Below are 18254 nucleotides of genomic sequence, written 5' to 3'. Positions count from 1 at the left end.
ATTTGTAATCCATGTATAATTCATGTGTTTAACTCTTAATGTGTATAAATCACTTGCCTAGTGATGGATGATGAATAAACTCCTTCAATAATCGCCCCAAGCTCGGCTTGAGATAAAATGAGCTAAAACTCCTTTTTTGCAATCTTATACATTGCCCAGACGACCTTCATCGCGAACGCGGAAATTCCCTCACTTTCGCGAAGCACAACCAACTTCTGCTCCCAAACTCCTCTACGCGAATACGAGAAAGGATACACGAACGCAAAGCTTTACCAGCCTACCCATCGCGAACGCGTTTGCCCTTCCGCGAACACGATGACCAAATCAGCCATTATACCAGCTTTTTCATCGCTAACGCGAACATTGAATCGCGAATGCAGAGCCTTGCCCCCCAAACATTCGCAAACGCGAAGCACAAAATCCCAGCAACCAATTCTTTCTTCGCGAACGCGATAACCGCTACACGTTCGCGATAAACAACACCAGAACCAACAACAGCATCAACAAAACATGGAGAAATGATCCGAAACCACCGCGGAACTCACCCGAGGCCCCGTCCGATCACACCAACATGTCCCAATACCTTATCCATAGGCTCGAAACACCACAAATAATATCAAAATCATGAATCGACGATCAAAATCCTTCTTTCAACTTTCAAACATTGCAACTTCTACGAACGCGTCCGAATCATACTTAAACATTCCGAAATGATGCCAAAGTTTACATACAAGTCACAAATCAAGATATGAACTTATTCCAAGGCCCGGAACCCCAAACGAATATCGATAATACCAAAGTCCACTTCAAAACAAACTTAGGAAATTCTAAAACTTTCAAAATGCCAACTTTCCATAATAAGCGCCGAAATGCTCCTGGACCACCCGATACTCAACTAGAACATATGCCCAAGTCCGAAATCATCGTACGAACCTATTGGAACCTTCAAATATGGATTCCGAGGTAGCTTACTCCAAAGTCAAAAGCTTCGTCAACTCTTCCAACTTAAAGCTTCCGAATTGAGAATTTTCCTTTTGAATCTACTCCGAACTTCCCGAAATTCAATTCCAACTATGCGTACAAGTCATAAAACATGAAGTGAAGCTACTCAAGGCCTCAGAACGTTGAACGACGGTCTAGAGCTCAAAACATCGGTCGAGTCGTTACAATTTAAAATAGAGTATGGCTCTCGAGGTCATAATTTACAAATTTGAAACATTTTCAAAAATTATTTTGACAACTTTACAAGTTTAAAATTTGAACCAATGTTGAAATCCAATTTTACACGTTGATTTAATATTTTAATACCTTAATGTTGTTTTCTCGAAATATAATATGCAATACAAAATAGAAGGAATTTTTCTAAGTAATGAAAAATTGGGGAAAATTCCCTGGCGCTATTTTCCAGTTTCCCACATTCAAAGTGCCCTTATAAGTTTCCCTCCGTTGCTTCCTTCTCCATTACACTATTCTCCATTCCCCAATGCCTTCTTCATCCACAGTTATCCACACAATCGACGACGACGACGACGTGCTCTCTCTCTCTCTCTCTGTGTGTGTGTGTGTGTGTTTCCTTTGTTTTCAACTACTAACCCTCATGCTATTTTCCTACAGGAATTTGATTGGGACTTAGCTGTGAAAGAAATCGATGGGGCTTTAGAAGCAACAGCAATTTCCAACAGACCATTTTCTTCTAATTTTGCTTCTACTTCTCATTCAAATCACCAAGTTAAGGAAACCCATAAGTACCCTTTTGCTCCTTCTTCTTCAAGACAATCCACACTTGATAAATTTTTCCAAAATTCCACCAAACAGGACAATCGAAACGGGCTCGGACAAAAGAACGAAGATGATTTTGAATCTTGTGGGCCCAGTGAATCATCTCAGGGCCCTAATGATGTGAAGATTGATCCGGAGGCTGCAAAAACTTGGATTTTCCCAGGTTCTTTTTTTTTTCACTGTTTTTTTTTGGTTATAGTTCATCAATATCTTGTTTTAATTTATATTTTTACATATTTATGTTCTCTAGAAGTCAAAAAGTGCCAGCATTTTTGAGTGTTTTACTTTATGTTTCGCGGATTCTTCATTTGACTTGATGTACATGTCCCAAATGAGATACTGTAATATTTATCATTCCAATTAAAATAAACTTAGGTAAAAGCTGAATGTGTTTGTTCTCATCGTAGACGTAGGTTTGGCAGTTAGTTGTTGATTGGGCTTTTTAAGAATTAGTAAATACTCTCTATGTTCCAATTTATGTAAAGAAAGAAGATTTTTGAAACTTGTGGTCTAAATTAAACCATAAATATCTGTGCGGCTAAAAATCATCTCATTAAGGATAAAATGAGAAGTGTATTGTTAGATTGTCTCTAAATATAGAATCGTGTCATTCTTTTAGGACAAACTAAAAAGGAAATACCATCACATACATTGGGACTGCGGGAGTACCATTTGTTGTGACCCAAGGGGACGACTGAGTGGTTTAGGTGTACGAGTAACAACTTGGAGATCCCATGTTTGAATCTTAACTATAATACTCAGTAGTATCTTTTCATCCATGTTGAGCAGGTTGACCTGCCAACTGTGCATGTGGGCTGTAGTAGGCTGCCAAGTGAATTAGTCGAGGCCCATATATGTTGGTCGAGCCCTACGATTATCAAAAGAAAGGAAAAAAGAGAAAAACCATGTATTATATTTGATCTTGGTTAATCTATTGTTATCCTTATACCAAAACTAGCAATGTGGGAGAAGGTGAAAATTATTGTATGTTGCTTTTGAGAAATAATTATAATTTTGTTAGTGATGTGCAACTGCATTTTTCTTCTTCTTTCCTTTTAAGACCTTTTTGTTAAATTTTAAGCATGCTATCTCTGTTCTCTAACATGATATTTAAGCAAATTGCCAATATTGACGAGTTATGCTGCTTGAATGAAACTTTTGCATGGATAGTCATAAGCTCTATGATGTAACTGTCACTATCTTTTAGATAAAGCATTGTAGTAGTTTCTTGGAATGAAGACTCATGTTCAGTTAACTTTATTTTTCCTGCAGTCAATTTCGATCGTCGTGATTATCAATTTTCTATCATCCAGACTGCTCTTTTTAGCAATACCTTAGTGGCATTACCCACAGGTCTTGGGAAGACATTTATTGCTGCTGTTGTAATGTATAATTATTTCAGATGGTTTCCAGAAGGTAATGCAGTGCTACATCTATCGTATTTCTTATTCTTTTAAACTTGTCACACACTATTTCCGGTAACTACTCTCGTCATGTCTCCACATTGAAGAGCTAGTTTTTGAGAAGCAAGATTAATCTCAGCTGAATCTGCTGAAATTTTGAGCTATAAAAAAGTGACAAGTAGGTGCTTTGAACATAAGAATTTACTCCCCCCATCCCAATAAACTCAACCTAAATTAACCTCTACATTTATGTAGAGTAAAATGTTGAATAAACTGGGAAGTTTAAATAATGGTTTAAATCGTGAAATGGTTAGTAGCGTGTCATTGGTACTTTGCTTTTCTCTTATACTCATTGGGCAGTTCAGATGGACTTCAACCTTCTATCCCAACCAATCTCAAAAGGGGCGAGATGGAGATTCATTTTCTGCCCCCAGTGAGATGGGATGTAGTGAGCCCCTAGTCTGTTGCTGGTAGATCTAATGGGATACTGGACATGAAAGATCCCAAGCCGGAGAAATGCATGGCTCCCTGGCGGTTCATGGGATGGATGTTCGCATTCCTCCGCATGATCTAACACTACCTCGTTCATCCAGATGCCAAATGAAGTTGAACAAGTGTGATATGAGTAGTTCTATAGCAGACTTAGGTCTCCATGCTCTCTCTTCACTCTGTCCTCTTTCTCTTGATGACATCTTTTACAATTTCAACTCTCTTGCACCCTGTATAACAAAGAACAAAAAGATTTGTTTTGAAATAAGTGTTAAGAACTTAGTCATGATATATATACATCACAATGAACTTCGAGCATTTTGATTCATAGACTTCAATTGTTAAGCTCTTACCATTGCCAATGATCATTTTGATTTAAATGGACCTCTGTCAGCAGCTAATTCTACTTGTTATATTTTGCTTTGACTTTTCATTGTACTGTTCATAGTTCTTGTATTTTGAGTGCACATCTTGTGCTAACAACTGTGAAATATTATGCAGCAACATTATTAGGCTAGATACTTCATTTTATGCATTTTCAAGTTTGTGAACAAAGGAAATTTTGTTTTGAGTTTTAAGATGCCTGAATCCCGATGAGCCCTTCACTTACTAATGATGGTCCTGTTTTTTTTTTATATATATATATATATATATATATATATCGGCTGAGAAGATATTTTAATCCAAACCTTTGGATTAACTGTTCTGGATGGTGTCCCAATGGCAGGGAAAATTGTTTTTGCAGCTCCTTCACGCCCACTTGTTTTGCAGCAGGTGGAAGCATTGCATAAGTTTGTAGATATTCCACAAGTAAGCTAGAAGTTTGTTCTGTTTTCTATTATTTCTATGTTGTTTTTCTAATCCTGTGTCCTAAAAGAGCAAATGTACTGTTATTTATATTTTAAGACATTTGTTGCTAAATTGATTACAGGAGTGCACAATTGATCTGACAGGTCAAACAAATCCGTCGAGAAGAGCGAGCTTATGGAAAGAGAGACGAGTTTTCTTTGTTACTCCACAAGTGCTGGAGAAGGATATACATTCTGGTGACGTTCTTCACTCTGGTGCTGATACAATTTTAAAAGTGTTATATAGTTTTCGCGTATTCAAGGTTTACCCCTTCCACATGATTTGTGCTTTCATGAGAGGAAATAGAACTTAACTGCGGTGACTTATTTGAATTTCTGGATGTGAATGTACATGCTAGAGGAAAGTGTCACTTATATTGTATAATTGGATCACTTTCGGGTCAACAACCGTAATCACTCTTAACAGAGGTGTTGAAAGCACGTCTAAAACTGAATTTATATAATTTGTATTTTTTGACATACTTTTGGAGGTATTTTCACTTAATAACTCTACACTTTCTGTAGATAATAGCTATTTAACTAACACCGTGATTACGCCTTTCTTGTTTTGAAGAAAAATCAGATGTAATTATTTACCAGAAGCTTGAGGACACTATTATATTAAGCATTCTAGGTTCGAACAAGAATGAATATAGGTTAATGCTTGGCCCAAACAGAATTATTCTGCTTAGATACTATCTAAATATGCAAAAAGAAAACGTAGAAGAGGCATCAGACATTGAAGTTGTTAAGCTGTAATAAGTTTAAGTATGTTTACTTGACAATGACCACTTTGAGCATATCTCGTTCAGGTTTGATAACACACAAAAATTTGTTATTTGCTTCACGGCTTTTAACAGTTTAATAACTGCTTGAATGACCCTGGCAAGAGGGGCATGAATGACCCTAGCAACAATGATCATAACGGTATGTCTTAGGGAATGTGGGATGGATATTGTTTGTGTTTTGGAGAAAAAATGGAAAACGTGACAAATGGTGTTGTGAGGAGTATTTGGGGTGGAAAGTGGGTGAAACATGATGCTATCCCATCTAGGGTGTTCGCAGGGGGATACTTTTATTATGGGATGAGAAAAAAAATGAAGTTATGGAAACTAAGAAGGGTGAGTTATGTATATCAGTGAGATTTCAAAATTATTGGAATGTGGTGAAGTGGGATTTCAGGGGAGTGTGCTCCTAGGGAGGGCTTGAAGGCGGTATTTTGGGAAGAGATGACTAATATATGGGAGAGTGGGACATTCCATGGTTGGTGGGAGGGGATCTCAATACTATCTGATAGTCGGGGGAGGGAAGGGGACCATAGCCGGGAGAGGGAGGGGAGCAGGGGGTTTACGAGGGCTATGGAGGAGTTTTTGGAGTTTATCGATAACCAGTTTCTTGTTTACCTTCCTTTAACAGTTGCTAGATTCTCTCAGTCTAGATCGGAAGACTCTTTTTCTAGATCAAGACTTGACAGATTCTTGGTGTCCAATTTTTGGGATGAGATGAATCTAGGGCTGGGTATATATCGGGTATAACCGATAGCCCGAATCGATAAAATGCTATTGGGTTATCGATATCGGGTTATTAGGTAAATAATTTGATAACAGTTTAATATTATTTGACTATTGGGTTATTGGTTCGAGTCTCAGTTTGCCCAATTTTGTTAAGGTTTAATCGATAACCGAATAAGCTTTAACAAAAATATAATTTTACCCACTGTATATAAAGCCACCTTATTACTTCATTCTCTCATTCTCTTAATTCTCTCGGCAGTTACTCTTAATCTTCTCACCTTAATCCTTAGAATAAGTTTTAAACTTTTCTGAATTTCTCATCTTAATTCTTCAGTTAAAATTTTTAGTTGTAAACTTTAAATAATTAATTGTTTAGATTTTTAGTTTTGCTATTTGTTTCTTTTGTTGCAGTGATTCTTTAGTATTTACAAGATTAGCATTTTATTATTTTTCTGTGAGTTATGCCTGCCCGCAGTGAGATAGTTAGTAAGATTAGATTGTTGAATGTCTTATTCCTTACTCCTACTAACTTATAACTTTGAAAATTGAGATCATTCATTGGGATTTTCATATGCAAGAAGTTGAAATTTAATCCCTCTTTTCTTAAGAGCAAAAATTCAGTTTCTTTCTCTTAACATTATGATCACGATTTCTGTAATAAAAACATGAAATTTTTGGATATATTTTATTCTTATCGGGTAAACCAATAACCGAACCAGTAAGGATCGTTAAACGATACCCGATAATCGATATCTTATCGGTTCGGTTATCGGTTTAGTATATTTATAAACCGATAACCTATATGCCGAACCGATAACATTCACAACAGAACCGAACCGAACCAACCGATGCCCACCCCTAAATGAATCTGAATGTAATTCTGGTTCCTTTCCCTAGATTGACATTAGACCATTCACCTATTATGCTAGATGGGAGGGGGGGGGAGGAAGGAGGGCGAGAGATCCTTTTAGATTTGAAAATATATGGTTGAAGGCGTCGGACATAGGGAAAGAGTGGCAGGGTGGTGGAGTAGTTATGTAGTGATAGGGAACTCGTCTTTCCGACTTGCAAGGAAACTAAAGATGCTTAAGAGATTTGGCAGGGTAGAGGTGAAGATAAAAAAGGTCATTCACGAGGTCAGGGAGTTAGAGATGGTAGAAAGGAAGACAAGGTTGGTGAATAGGGAAAAGGTGAGGGAGGAGTTAAAAAGAGCTAGCTTCTTTGGCTATAGCTCATAAGATTAGTTGGAGGCAAAAATCGAGGGTGTTATGTTTGGAGGAGGGGACTTGAATACAAATGTTTCCACAAGGTTGCGGTGGCTAATGGGAGGAGAAACTCATAGACTCAGTAGAGATAAATAGGGTGGTGCATGAGGGTCTGGAGGTAGGTGAGCTATCGTGGTTTCTAATGAACAATTATTTATGGAGGAGGCAGATTGGAGGGCTATTCTAAGGGGTTTTGAGTTTAAACATATAGGGGAATAGAAAAGTGGATGGTTAAAGAAGACTATTAGAGAATACTAGGTGAAGAAGACAGTTGAAAGTTGTGTAGGGGATAAAGCTCTAGGACCAGACAGTTTCACCTTAGTATTTTTCTAGTAGTGTTAGAAACTATTGCAGCTTTCTAGAGTACGGGGGAGTTCGAAAAAAGTTTCAATGCCTCTTTCGTTGTCATCATTCCGAAAAGATAGGAAGCATCGAGTATAAAGGTTTATAGACCTATTGTTCTAGTAGGGAGCATTTATAAGATAGGTATTGGATGAGACAATATCTACTTCGCAAAATGCTTTTATGGAAGGTAAACAAATTCTAGATGCAACATTGGTGGCTAATGAACTGGTTGATTCGAGAAGAAAGAAAGGGGAACCGAGGATTTTGTGTAAATTGGATTTTGAGAAAGCCTATGATCATGTTAATTGGGAGTTCCTTGATTTCATTATGTTGAGGATGGGATTTGGGGCAACATGGAAATAAATCAAGTTTTGCATTTCAACTGCCAAGTTCTCTGTCCTCATGAATGGTAATCCATGCGGGTTCTTTGGTTGCATGAGAAGAATGAGACAGAACGACCTACTTCGTATATATTTTTCATTTTAATGATGGAAGCATTGAGTAGAATGATGGATAAAGCTGTAGTAGGGGGTTACTTAAGTGGTTTTTCTGCAGCGACGAGTGGTCAAAGTATTGTAAGGATATCTCATCTATTATTTGCAGATGATACTTTAGTGTTTTGTGATGTTGATAGAGCCTAGTTGTCTTATATGAGACAAGTGCTGATACAGTTCCCATTGGTGTCGAGCCTAAAGATCAACCTTAGAGAATGCGAGATTATTTCAGTGGGGTGCAGAGAATATGGAGGTCCTAGCACATGTCAGGAATTGTATGACCGGGGTTCTTCAACTACTTGCTTGGGCTTACCGCTAGGTGCATCTAACAAAAACCTAGCGGTTTGGAACCCGGTAATAGAGAGGGTAGACAAAAGGCTCGCAGGTTGGCAAAAGAGGTACTTATCCAAAAGGAAAAATGAATTGTTAACTAAGAGTACACTATTGGGTATTCTTACTTATTTCATGTCCGTGTTACAGGCTCCGATTGGCGTTACTAGGAAGTTAGAAAACTTCAGAGAGATTTTCTATGGCATGGCTCAAGTGGGGAGAGGAACTCACTTGGTTAATTGAGAGATTGTTACCACACCGCAGTGTTGTAAATAGCGCTCGCCTCAGCGCTAATAGCATGAGGCGAGGCGAGCTGCCATCACTATTTTACAGTGTGGCGTAGCGTTTTCAACACTATCAGTACACTATTGTTACCATGCCTCTGCCTTTGTAGCGTGTGGCGACCTGTAGCGTCGCTTTTTGCAAAAAAGTAAAGAAGAAGGCAGTAGCAGCGGTCTGTTAAAACAAAAAATTAGGGCTCGCGATTTCTTTACTCTTTCTCCTTCAAGTCGACAACAAACCTATAACAGACCAGCTCTTTTCTTTCTTCTTTCTTCATCAGGTATGCTTCTCTTCATCTCTTTTCTTCTTTCTTCTTCTCATTTCTTCTTTCTTCGAGTTTCAGTTCTGTGACTCTGTCCAATTTTTTTTTCCTTCTTTCTTCTCTGTTCTCTCTTCTTTCTTTTAGTTTTGGGCTCTGTTTTTAATCGCTGTTACTCTGTTTTTTCTTCCTTTTGCTTGTTAGTATGAATCTACTATAGCTATATATTGAGTTTTTAATTTTTGAAAATTGATATATTTATTAATATATTGTTGCTATTTGAGTTTTTAGTTATATATAGAATATTTTATTTTTTTGTATAAATTGTCGCTTCACAGCAAAAAGGCAAGCGCTTCGCTGCTCGCCTCTCGCCTCAGTGAAGCGGACCCTCGTTGCTATTTATCGCCGCACGCTATCCAAAACACTGCTACACCGAAGTGTTGTGTAGACTTGGGATAAAAAATCTAAGAGTTTTCAACAAGGCGTTAGTGACAAAGTGACTACGGAGATTTGGGGTAGAGGTGGAGGCTTTTTGGAAGGGGTAATTGCAGAGAAGTATGAGGTGTTGGAAGGGGGGTGGAGGACTTAAAATGTCACTTCCTTTTGGGTGCAGGTTATGAAGAAATATTATAAAAGGGTGGAAATTTTTTAATTGAAATATATCATTCAGGGTGGGTGATGGGAAGAAGATAAGTTTTTGAGATCACAGGTGGTGCGAGAGCAACACATTGAGAGTCACGTATCTGAACATACAATATTTCAAGCCAAAAGAAGATGCCAGTCTTACGATTGTGGAGCTTATAAGGGGGAGAAATGCAATGGGACTTGAGATTTAGGAGGAACTTGCAAGACTGGGAGGTAGAGGAATATCAAACTTGCTCGTATTGTTTCACAATAAAAAAATGTCACAGGATAGACATGATGCATGGAGATTGGAGGCGGGAAAAATAACGTTTTTTCCATTAAGTCCTATTATGAGTAGCTTCTGATGAGAGAGGAGCCATCCTTTCCACATAATTCGGTATAGATTCCATAAGTAACGAGAATGGTAGGTTTCTTCACTTGGCTAGCTATGAGACGAGTGATTTTGACGGCGGAGAATTTGAGGACGAGGAAGATTACTTATGTTAGCTAATGCTTCATGTTTAAAGAATCAGGAGAGAATGTGAATTACCTCCTTTTACATTGTTGTATAACATCTTACTTGTGGTGGAAAATTTTGAGATGGTATGGCATGGAGTGGGTGATGCCGGGCAGCATAATAGAAACAATTTTAGCTGGGTTTTAGAAGACGGAAGAGAAGACACATGACATGGGTTGTTGCTCCCCTAGCACTTATGTGGATCGTATGGAAAGAGAGGAATAGGAGAGCCTTTGATGGAGTAGAGAAAGATCTTGTACTTTTGAGGAATAGCCTTTCTTCACTTATTGCTTTTTGGTGCACCCACGAGGTTCATTTATGTATAGATGGTTGAATGACATCTATAGAAAACCATATCTTTTTGTAGGGTTTTCTATCTTTTCTGTTTACGTTGTGTATAGGGCATCTTCTTGCCCTTTGTTTTTAATCAAATTATTACTTTATCCCCCTCCCCCCCCAAAAAAAAACTATTTGGCTTGCATCTGATTATGGATTTTCCTATTCATCAGTATGGTCATTGGCTGTTCCTTCCTGATATTTTTAGTTCCATGATTATTGTGCATAGCATGTATTGTCATTGGTGTCCATCATGGAGGTGATTTCATTCTTTAGGGGTGTGAGAAAGCACCGGGAGAAAATATGATATTATTAAAAAATATGATATTATTCATATATGTTAACTATGATATATATAATACATGTCCTACTCCTAATACATATGAGATTAGGGTTATTTACTACTATTTAACTACCAAATTAACACTTCCCTTCAAGCTGGTGCATATAAATTATATGTACCGAGCTTGTTACATATATAACTAATACGAGGACCAGTGAGAGACTTGGTGAAAATATCAACAAGTTGATCATTCGACTTCACAAATTTTGTAGCAATATCTCCTAAGAGTATCTTTTCTCTGACGAAGTGACAATCAATCTCAATGTGTTTAGTCCTCTCATGGATCACCAGATTTGATGCAATATGAAGGGCAGCTTGATTATCGCTCACAAGTTCCAGCTAGCCGATTTCACCAAATTTCAACTTCTTGAGCAATTGTTTGTTCCAAATTAGCTCACATGTTGCCATAGCCATTGCTCGATGTTCTGCTTCTGCACTAGATCGATCAACTACATTCTGTTTCTTGCTCTTCCAAGACACCAAATTGCCTCCTACTAAAACACAATATCCAGACTAGAACGTCTGTCAGAAGGTGATCCTGCCCAATCAACATCTGAGTATCCAACGATCTGCTCATGGCCTCGATCCTCAAACAATAACCCTTTGCTTGGAGCTGATTTTATATACCGAAGAATGCGGGCAACTGCATCCCAATGACTATCACAGGGAGAATCCATAAACTGACTTACAACGCTCACAAGAAAGGAAATGTCAGGTCTAGTCACTGTGAGATAATTTAATTTACCAACCAACCGCCTATATCTTGCAGGATTGCTTAGCGGCTCCCTTGTCCTGGCAGAAGTTTAGAATTCGGATCCATCGGAGTGTCAATCGGTCTACAACCTGTCATTCCTGTCTCCTCAAGAATGTCTAAGGCATACTTCCGTTGTGATATCACAATATCTGAGCTAGACTAAGCGACCTCAATACCCAGAAAATACTTTAGTTTGCCCAGATCCTTTGTCTGAAAGTGTTGAAAGAGATGTTGGTTCAATTTAGTAATACCATCCCGATCATTGTCGGTAATAACAATATCGTCAACATAGACCACCAGATAAATACAAAGACTCGAAGCAGAACGCCGGTAAAACATAGAGTGATCAGCTTCACTTCGTGTCATGCCAAACTCCTGGATAACTGTGCTAAACTTACCAAACCAGGCTCGAGGAGATTGCTTTAAACCATAAAGTGACCGGCGCAAGTGACATACAAGGCCACGAGACTCCCCCTGAGTAACAAACCCAGGTGGTTGCTCCATATAAACTTTATTCTCAAGGTCACCATGTAAAAAAGCTTTCTTAATGTCCAGCTGATAGAGAGGCCAATGGCGAACATCAGCCATGGATAGAAAAGGGCGAACTGATGCTATCTTAGCCACGAGAGAGAATGTATCACTGTAATCGAGCCCAAATATCTGATTATATCCCTTGGCAACAAGACGGGCCTTAAGACTATCAACCTTGCCATCCGGACCAACCTTGATTGCATACACCCAACGACAACCAACAGTAGATTTGCATGAAGGAAGAGGAACGAGCTCCCAAGTACCACTCGTATGTAAAGAAGACATTTCGTCAATCATAGCCTGTCAACATCCTGGATGAGACAATGCTTCACCTATAAACTTAGGGATGGAAACAGAGGACAAAGAACGATATAAAAGCATAATAGGGTGATGACATATGATGATAACTTAAACCGACATAATGGGGATTAGGATTAAGTGTGGTTCGTATACCTTTCCGAAGTGCAATCGGTGTACTAGGAAGAGACAAGTCCGCAGTAGGAGCAGGGTCAGGTATAGGACGTGAATCAACTGAGCCTGATGCTGGGCGCGGACGACGATGATAAGTCAAGAGTGGTGTTTCTGTGGCTGGGGATCTAGGAGGAGCCATACTAGACTCCCCAACGGTTGGAATGAGTAAGACATCTGTGGCGGAAGGTGAAAGAGGAGCTATAGTAAACACCTCAAAGGTCGGTATATGTAAGACCTCAGATATATCGAAGTGGTCAGAAGAGGTAAAGAAAGGTTTAGACTCAAAAATGTGACGTAAGTTGACATAAGGTACCTACGAAGGTCAGGTGAGTAACAATGATATCCCTTCTAAACACGAGAATAACCAAGGACGATACACTTGAGAGCACAAAGAGCTACTTATCTTTCCCAGGGGCTAAGTTATGAACGAAACAAGTGCTCCCAAAAACACGAGGGGGAAGAGAGTATAAGGGTGACTGGGAAACAATACTGAATACAGAATCTAATTCTGGATGGGAGATGAAGGCATCCGATGAACCAAATAACAAGCTTTGAGAACTGCATCGCCCCAAAAACGCAACGGAACATGAGATTCAGTGAGAAGTGTGTGAGCAGTCTCAATGAGGTGCCTATTCTTTCTCTCTGCAACCCTATTTTGCTGAGGGGTTTAAGGACAAGAGGCCTGATGAATAATTCCTTGAGAAGTCATAAATTGCTGAAATTGAGAGGATAAATATTCTAAGGCATTATCACTACGAAAAGTGCGAGTAGAAACACCAAATTGATTTTTGATTTCAGCACAAAAATTCCGGAATATAGAAAATAACCCATAACGATCTTTCATTAAGAAAAGCCAAGTACATCTTGAATAATCATCAATGAAACTAACAAAATAACGAAATCCCAAGGTTGAACTGACACTACTAGGACCCCATATATCAGAATGAACGAAAGAAAAAACAGACTCCGCATGACTCTCAATACTACGAGGAAAGGAGGCTCGGGTATGTTTCCCGAGCTGACACGACTCACAATCTAATCTAGATAAACTAGACAAACTAGGCACCATCTTCTGAAACTTGGATAAACTTAGATGTCCTAAACGTTTGTGAATTAGGTCTGGAGGATTTGTAACTAGACATGCCTTGGAGGAATTGAGTGAGTTAAGGTAGTAAAGGCCTTCTGATTCAAGCCCTGTTCCAATCGTCTGTCCCGTACTGCGGTCCTGCATAATAATAGAATCATCAATAAAATATATACCACAATGGAGGGCACGAGCCAAACGACTAACAAATGCAAGACTAAAAGGACAACCATGGACATAAAGAACGAAATCTAGAGTGACAGAGGGTAGGGGATTAGCTTGTCCAACTCTATTTGCTTTAGTTTGAGACCCATTGGCTAAAGTACTAGTGGGAAGAGACTGTGAATACACAATATTTGACAAAAGGGATTTATTACATAGATATGATCAGAAGTGCCCGAGTCCACGACCCATGGTCCAAGAGTACTAGATTGGGAAATACAAGCAAAAGAATTACCAGCAACAGAAGTGTCAGTCTGAGCAATAGAGGCTGCTGGTGGAGATGTCTGCTTACTTGCTCGATACTGAAGGAACTCATTATATTCCCCTTCAGATAAAGAAAATCCTTGGTTACCTATAGTCTCGGTCTGAGCAACATAAGTATTTTTGGGTGGACGATCATGTAAAGAATAGCACACGTCACAAGTGTGTCCAAGTTTATGACAATAAGAGCACTTGGGTCTAGATCTTCCAAAACGACCTCTTCCTCGTCTATACTCCATAGTTTGAGATGCCCGATTGTTCACTATCTGGGATGCAAGAACAGACGAGTCAAGTGTCTGTGATGAGATCACTGGGTGACTTGGTGCTGCAGCAAGGCGAAGTAATCGAGAATAATTCATCAACTGTGGGGACAGTCGGACTAGCCAAAATCTGATCGCGTACTGAGTCAAGATCATTAGGAAGTCCAGCAAGAGTAAGAACTAGAAACATCTTTTGTCGCTGCTCTTGTTGCTTTTCAACACTAGCAGAAACTGACATCAACTTCTCAAATTCCTCCATTACTGTTTGTACTTGTCCCAAGTAAGTAGACATATCTAATTCATGTTTCTTTAACTTTGTCATCCGAGATATCACATCATAGAAACGAGATATGTCATTAGTGTATAAAGTGCGAGCCTTTTCCCAAACCAAATAACATGTTTGGAATGGACGAAACAAGGGCATCAACTTGGAATCAATAGATCGCCACAGAATACTGCATAATTGAGCATCGATCTTCTCCCAAAGTGCTTTGGCCTTTTCATCTCCTTCGCTAGACTTCTTGATTAAATGATCTTGAATACCTTGACCTTTACACCCCAACTCGACAGACGAAGCCCAAACTAAGTAGTTTGAACTTCCCATTAAAGGTTCTGAGGTAATCATAACACCGGAACTGCCAGAGCTCGGGTTTTTAGACCCGAAAGCATCAACTCCCAAAGACGTCGTTGGATTGAAGAGAGGTCTATGAAATTATCACCAAATAACAGAAAGAATCAATTGAAAACTCGCTGAAACAGACGAAGGAGACACTGTTTTTGCCGGAAAATTACTATAGCTGCCGGGAAAAATCAGTGTAATCACCGGAAAAAACTCAAAGTGGTCAGAATAAAACGAAAACAATATGGGTGAGGTCGGAATTGGTAGACGACCCAACTGTTATGAAGAAACTTTTTCAAAAAATGGCCGGAAGTGGCTGTAAGCGCCGGCACGTGAGCTCACGCGTGAGCTTCTGGTGGCGCGTGGGGGTGCGTGAGGAGGCTGCTGCCGGAGATTTTTACTGGGGTTTGGTCGCCGGACAGTGGTGACTCTAGTGGTAGTGTTGGATTTTGCACAACACTGACAGAGACAACGCAGACGCAAACAACCTTGAAAAAGTCGTCGGAAAAAGACTTCCGGTGACTGATTTCTCTTCCCGGAATCGCTGGAATTTATGCACATTGTAAATCTCTCACGAGTGATCTGATACCACGTGAAAAGGAGAAACTATGATATTATTCACATATATTGACAATGATACAATGAGCCCTATATATATAATACATTTCCTACTCCTAATACATATGGGATTAGGGTTATTTACTACTATTTAACTACCAAACTAACAAGGGGCTACCAAATGAGTCAACTTCATTCTTTAGAGGTTGGGATATCTATAGTCTAGTTAATGCTTATGGTGCCTTTTCCTAGTTCACAAGTCACTGCATGCTTTATTGGCAAACTTGATTGCTATTCCATCTTGAGTTTAAATAGAGCTTATCTTGTGTTGTTTCGGAATATAGAATATGGTGTACACAAGGGATTGTTTTTCAATGGTCGGAGTTTAATATATGATTGTAATAGCCAATAGCTCACGCCCCAGATAGATCTAACACAGCAAATAAATGCTGTTGGTGTAGCTTTTGGTTTTAGTTCTTTTATAGTGCCTGAATGGGAGTTATGTTCAAAAGTTTTTGCTAGCACATCAACCATATGAGTTTGAATGTATTAATTTGAAGAAGTATTTAATGACTAGAGGTTGCATGCACATTTGAATGTATTTCCTTTTGATTATGAGAATTGTAAACCTCATAACTTTGAAATTTCCGTTCTTAGACCATATTGAACGTTTATGAAATTATATCTGTAAAATCACAGGAATATGCTTCATGAGACATCTAGTTTGCTTGGTAATCGACGAGGCTCATCGCGCAAGTGGAAATTACTCTTATTGTGTAGTAGCTCGCCAGGTTTGTCATTCAGTTTGTTTTTATGTTCTAGCTTTCTGATATGATTCTTAATGTATCTGTCAACATGAGACTATTTTGTAACTTTATGAGTTGCTTTGCCACGTGAATTTAACCTGGTACCTGTTTATAGTTGTTCTCTCCTTTCTGTTGATAATCAGTATATCTAAAAAAATCTATATAACTGTGAAATATGTTCAACATTCTCTCTGTGTGGACTATTTACTATTTAGAGATGCATGCGATACCTATTCTTCGGGAGGTGAGACAAAGAGAAAGGTGATCACCGGCTCCCCTTTTTGATGTTTCACCCTTTCACCGCATGTAAGCTTCTAAAATCTGGACAGTTTATCAACAATTTGGAATTCTGCACCTCCACAAGTAATTATTACAATGATGTGGAGCAGCATGAATCCTTTTTTAATAGAAAGAGGAAATCAGAAAATCTGAAGTCATCGATGTAACTTTTTAGCAACTACAGTAGTTTTATTCATGAATTACACCACCAAGATGGTACCGTCTTAGTAAAAAAAGTATCATGGATTTGATTCCTCAAGTGTGGATGAAATAGAGGAGATGCAGTATGATTCTATGTCGGTTGCGAGAGACATTTTACACCAAGATTTTCGATAGGGTAATCACCCATGTACTCGGAATATAGAAAATCAAGAAGACAAATCTATAGATATTCAAGAGTATGGGACCAAAAAGTTCATCACGCTCCCAAAATGTAAAATAAAATTTTGAAAACATCTATACATCAAACTTGTGAACTACTGTGACAGTTGCTCTATTTGGTCGAATCTGTCATTGTGATAACTGAAAGAAAGGAATTGCGGAAATAATTTAGTTGCTTTTTTGCTTTATGTAGAAGTTGAAACCCATTGTTGGTCTAGTGCCAGCTTTACATACCTAATTCAGCATTCTACCTCAGATTCTTGTTCTGCCTTTTTCTTGCTAAAGTCAAATCCTTGGCCCACTCCTTGGTCCATTTCTAACTGGGCAGGCTTCTCTTAGTTCCAAGTGCAAATGCTTATTTTATTTTTTCAAGCTCCATTTTGATGTACATTTTTAATCCGGTGTCCAAATATAAGGGAAACATTTAGAGGTAGTATTAGATTATCATGCCATTTCCTGTTAAACTTTCTATAAAATATGTCGAATTTCCATATCAATTCCTCAATTTATCTCCATTTGGTTGGTGAAAATTCAACTTTTTTGATTTATTTGTAGTTGATGGCATGTAATGTCCAAGTCAGGATATTAGCATTAACTGCAACACCTGGGTGTAAGTTACTAATTATCTGCTGGACTTTGTTGGAATTTAAATTGGTTTCATGTCTTATGTCACCCTTCTTACTGGGATCTTCCATATGTTAGCTAAACGGCAGGCAGTTCAGAACGTGATCGATAACTTGCAAATATCAACACTTGAATATCGAAATGAAACTGACCCAGATGTGCTCCCATATGTGCATGCTCGAAAGATTGAACAGATAACGGTCTAAATATATCTCCCTTGGGCTCTTTGCTGAACCTTTTTTTCCGTTGTTTATGTTCAAAAATTTTCAAATCATGCTTTCAGGTTCCCATGGGCAAAGATGCTGATGAAGTTGGTGAACTCCTCTTGAAAGTCATATGCCCATTAGTGAATCGGCTTAATGCATATGGGCTACTACTGAATAGAGACTACCGGACAGTATGGCTACTATTACTTGAAAATTCTTTAGATGTTTTCTTTTGACTATGATGTAGTTGTTTGCTACATTTTTGGGGATGTGCTGTTCTGACTAGTCAGTCAGCGAAGTTCAGGTATAGGATAGTTGTTCAATGAAGTCTGTCATTATCCTCTTTCCACGCTTTCTTCCTATTTTTGTT

General features: G+C 38.7%; 1 protein-coding gene across 3 annotated transcripts in view; it reads left to right on the top strand.

Annotated features, from left to right (window-relative positions):
* The first annotated feature begins 1389 nt into the window (after positions 1–1389).
* Positions 1390–18254, top strand: part of LOC107817060 (DEAD-box ATP-dependent RNA helicase FANCM) — a 45449-nt gene continuing 28584 nt past the window's right edge. Inside the window, exons 1-10 of one of the 3 annotated variants that reach the window (XM_075254491.1) lie at positions 1390–1531; positions 1615–1728; positions 1816–1942; positions 3052–3195; positions 4399–4481; positions 4603–4717; positions 16288–16379; positions 17610–17664; positions 17757–17878; positions 17962–18075. In XM_075254491.1, coding sequence (XP_075110592.1) covers positions 1484–1531; positions 1615–1728; positions 1816–1942; positions 3052–3195; positions 4399–4481; positions 4603–4717; positions 16288–16379; positions 17610–17664; positions 17757–17878; positions 17962–18075 — 1014 coding nt within the window. In that variant the 5' untranslated portion in view covers positions 1390–1483. Of the gene's footprint in view, positions 1532–1614; positions 1943–3051; positions 3196–4398; positions 4482–4602; positions 4718–16287; positions 16380–17609; positions 17665–17756; positions 17879–17961; positions 18076–18254 lie in introns of all 3 variants that reach the window. The other 2 variants (XM_075254490.1, XM_075254492.1) reach the window with 2 other exon arrangements.

The sequence above is a fragment of the Nicotiana tabacum genome, chromosome 6, assembly GCF_000715075.1.
Source record: "Nicotiana tabacum cultivar K326 chromosome 6, ASM71507v2, whole genome shotgun sequence".
NCBI classification, from domain to species: domain Eukaryota; kingdom Viridiplantae; phylum Streptophyta; class Magnoliopsida; order Solanales; family Solanaceae; genus Nicotiana; species Nicotiana tabacum.
The sequence above is the reverse complement of the archived record's forward strand: the minus strand, read 5'-3'. Positions and strand labels throughout refer to the sequence as shown.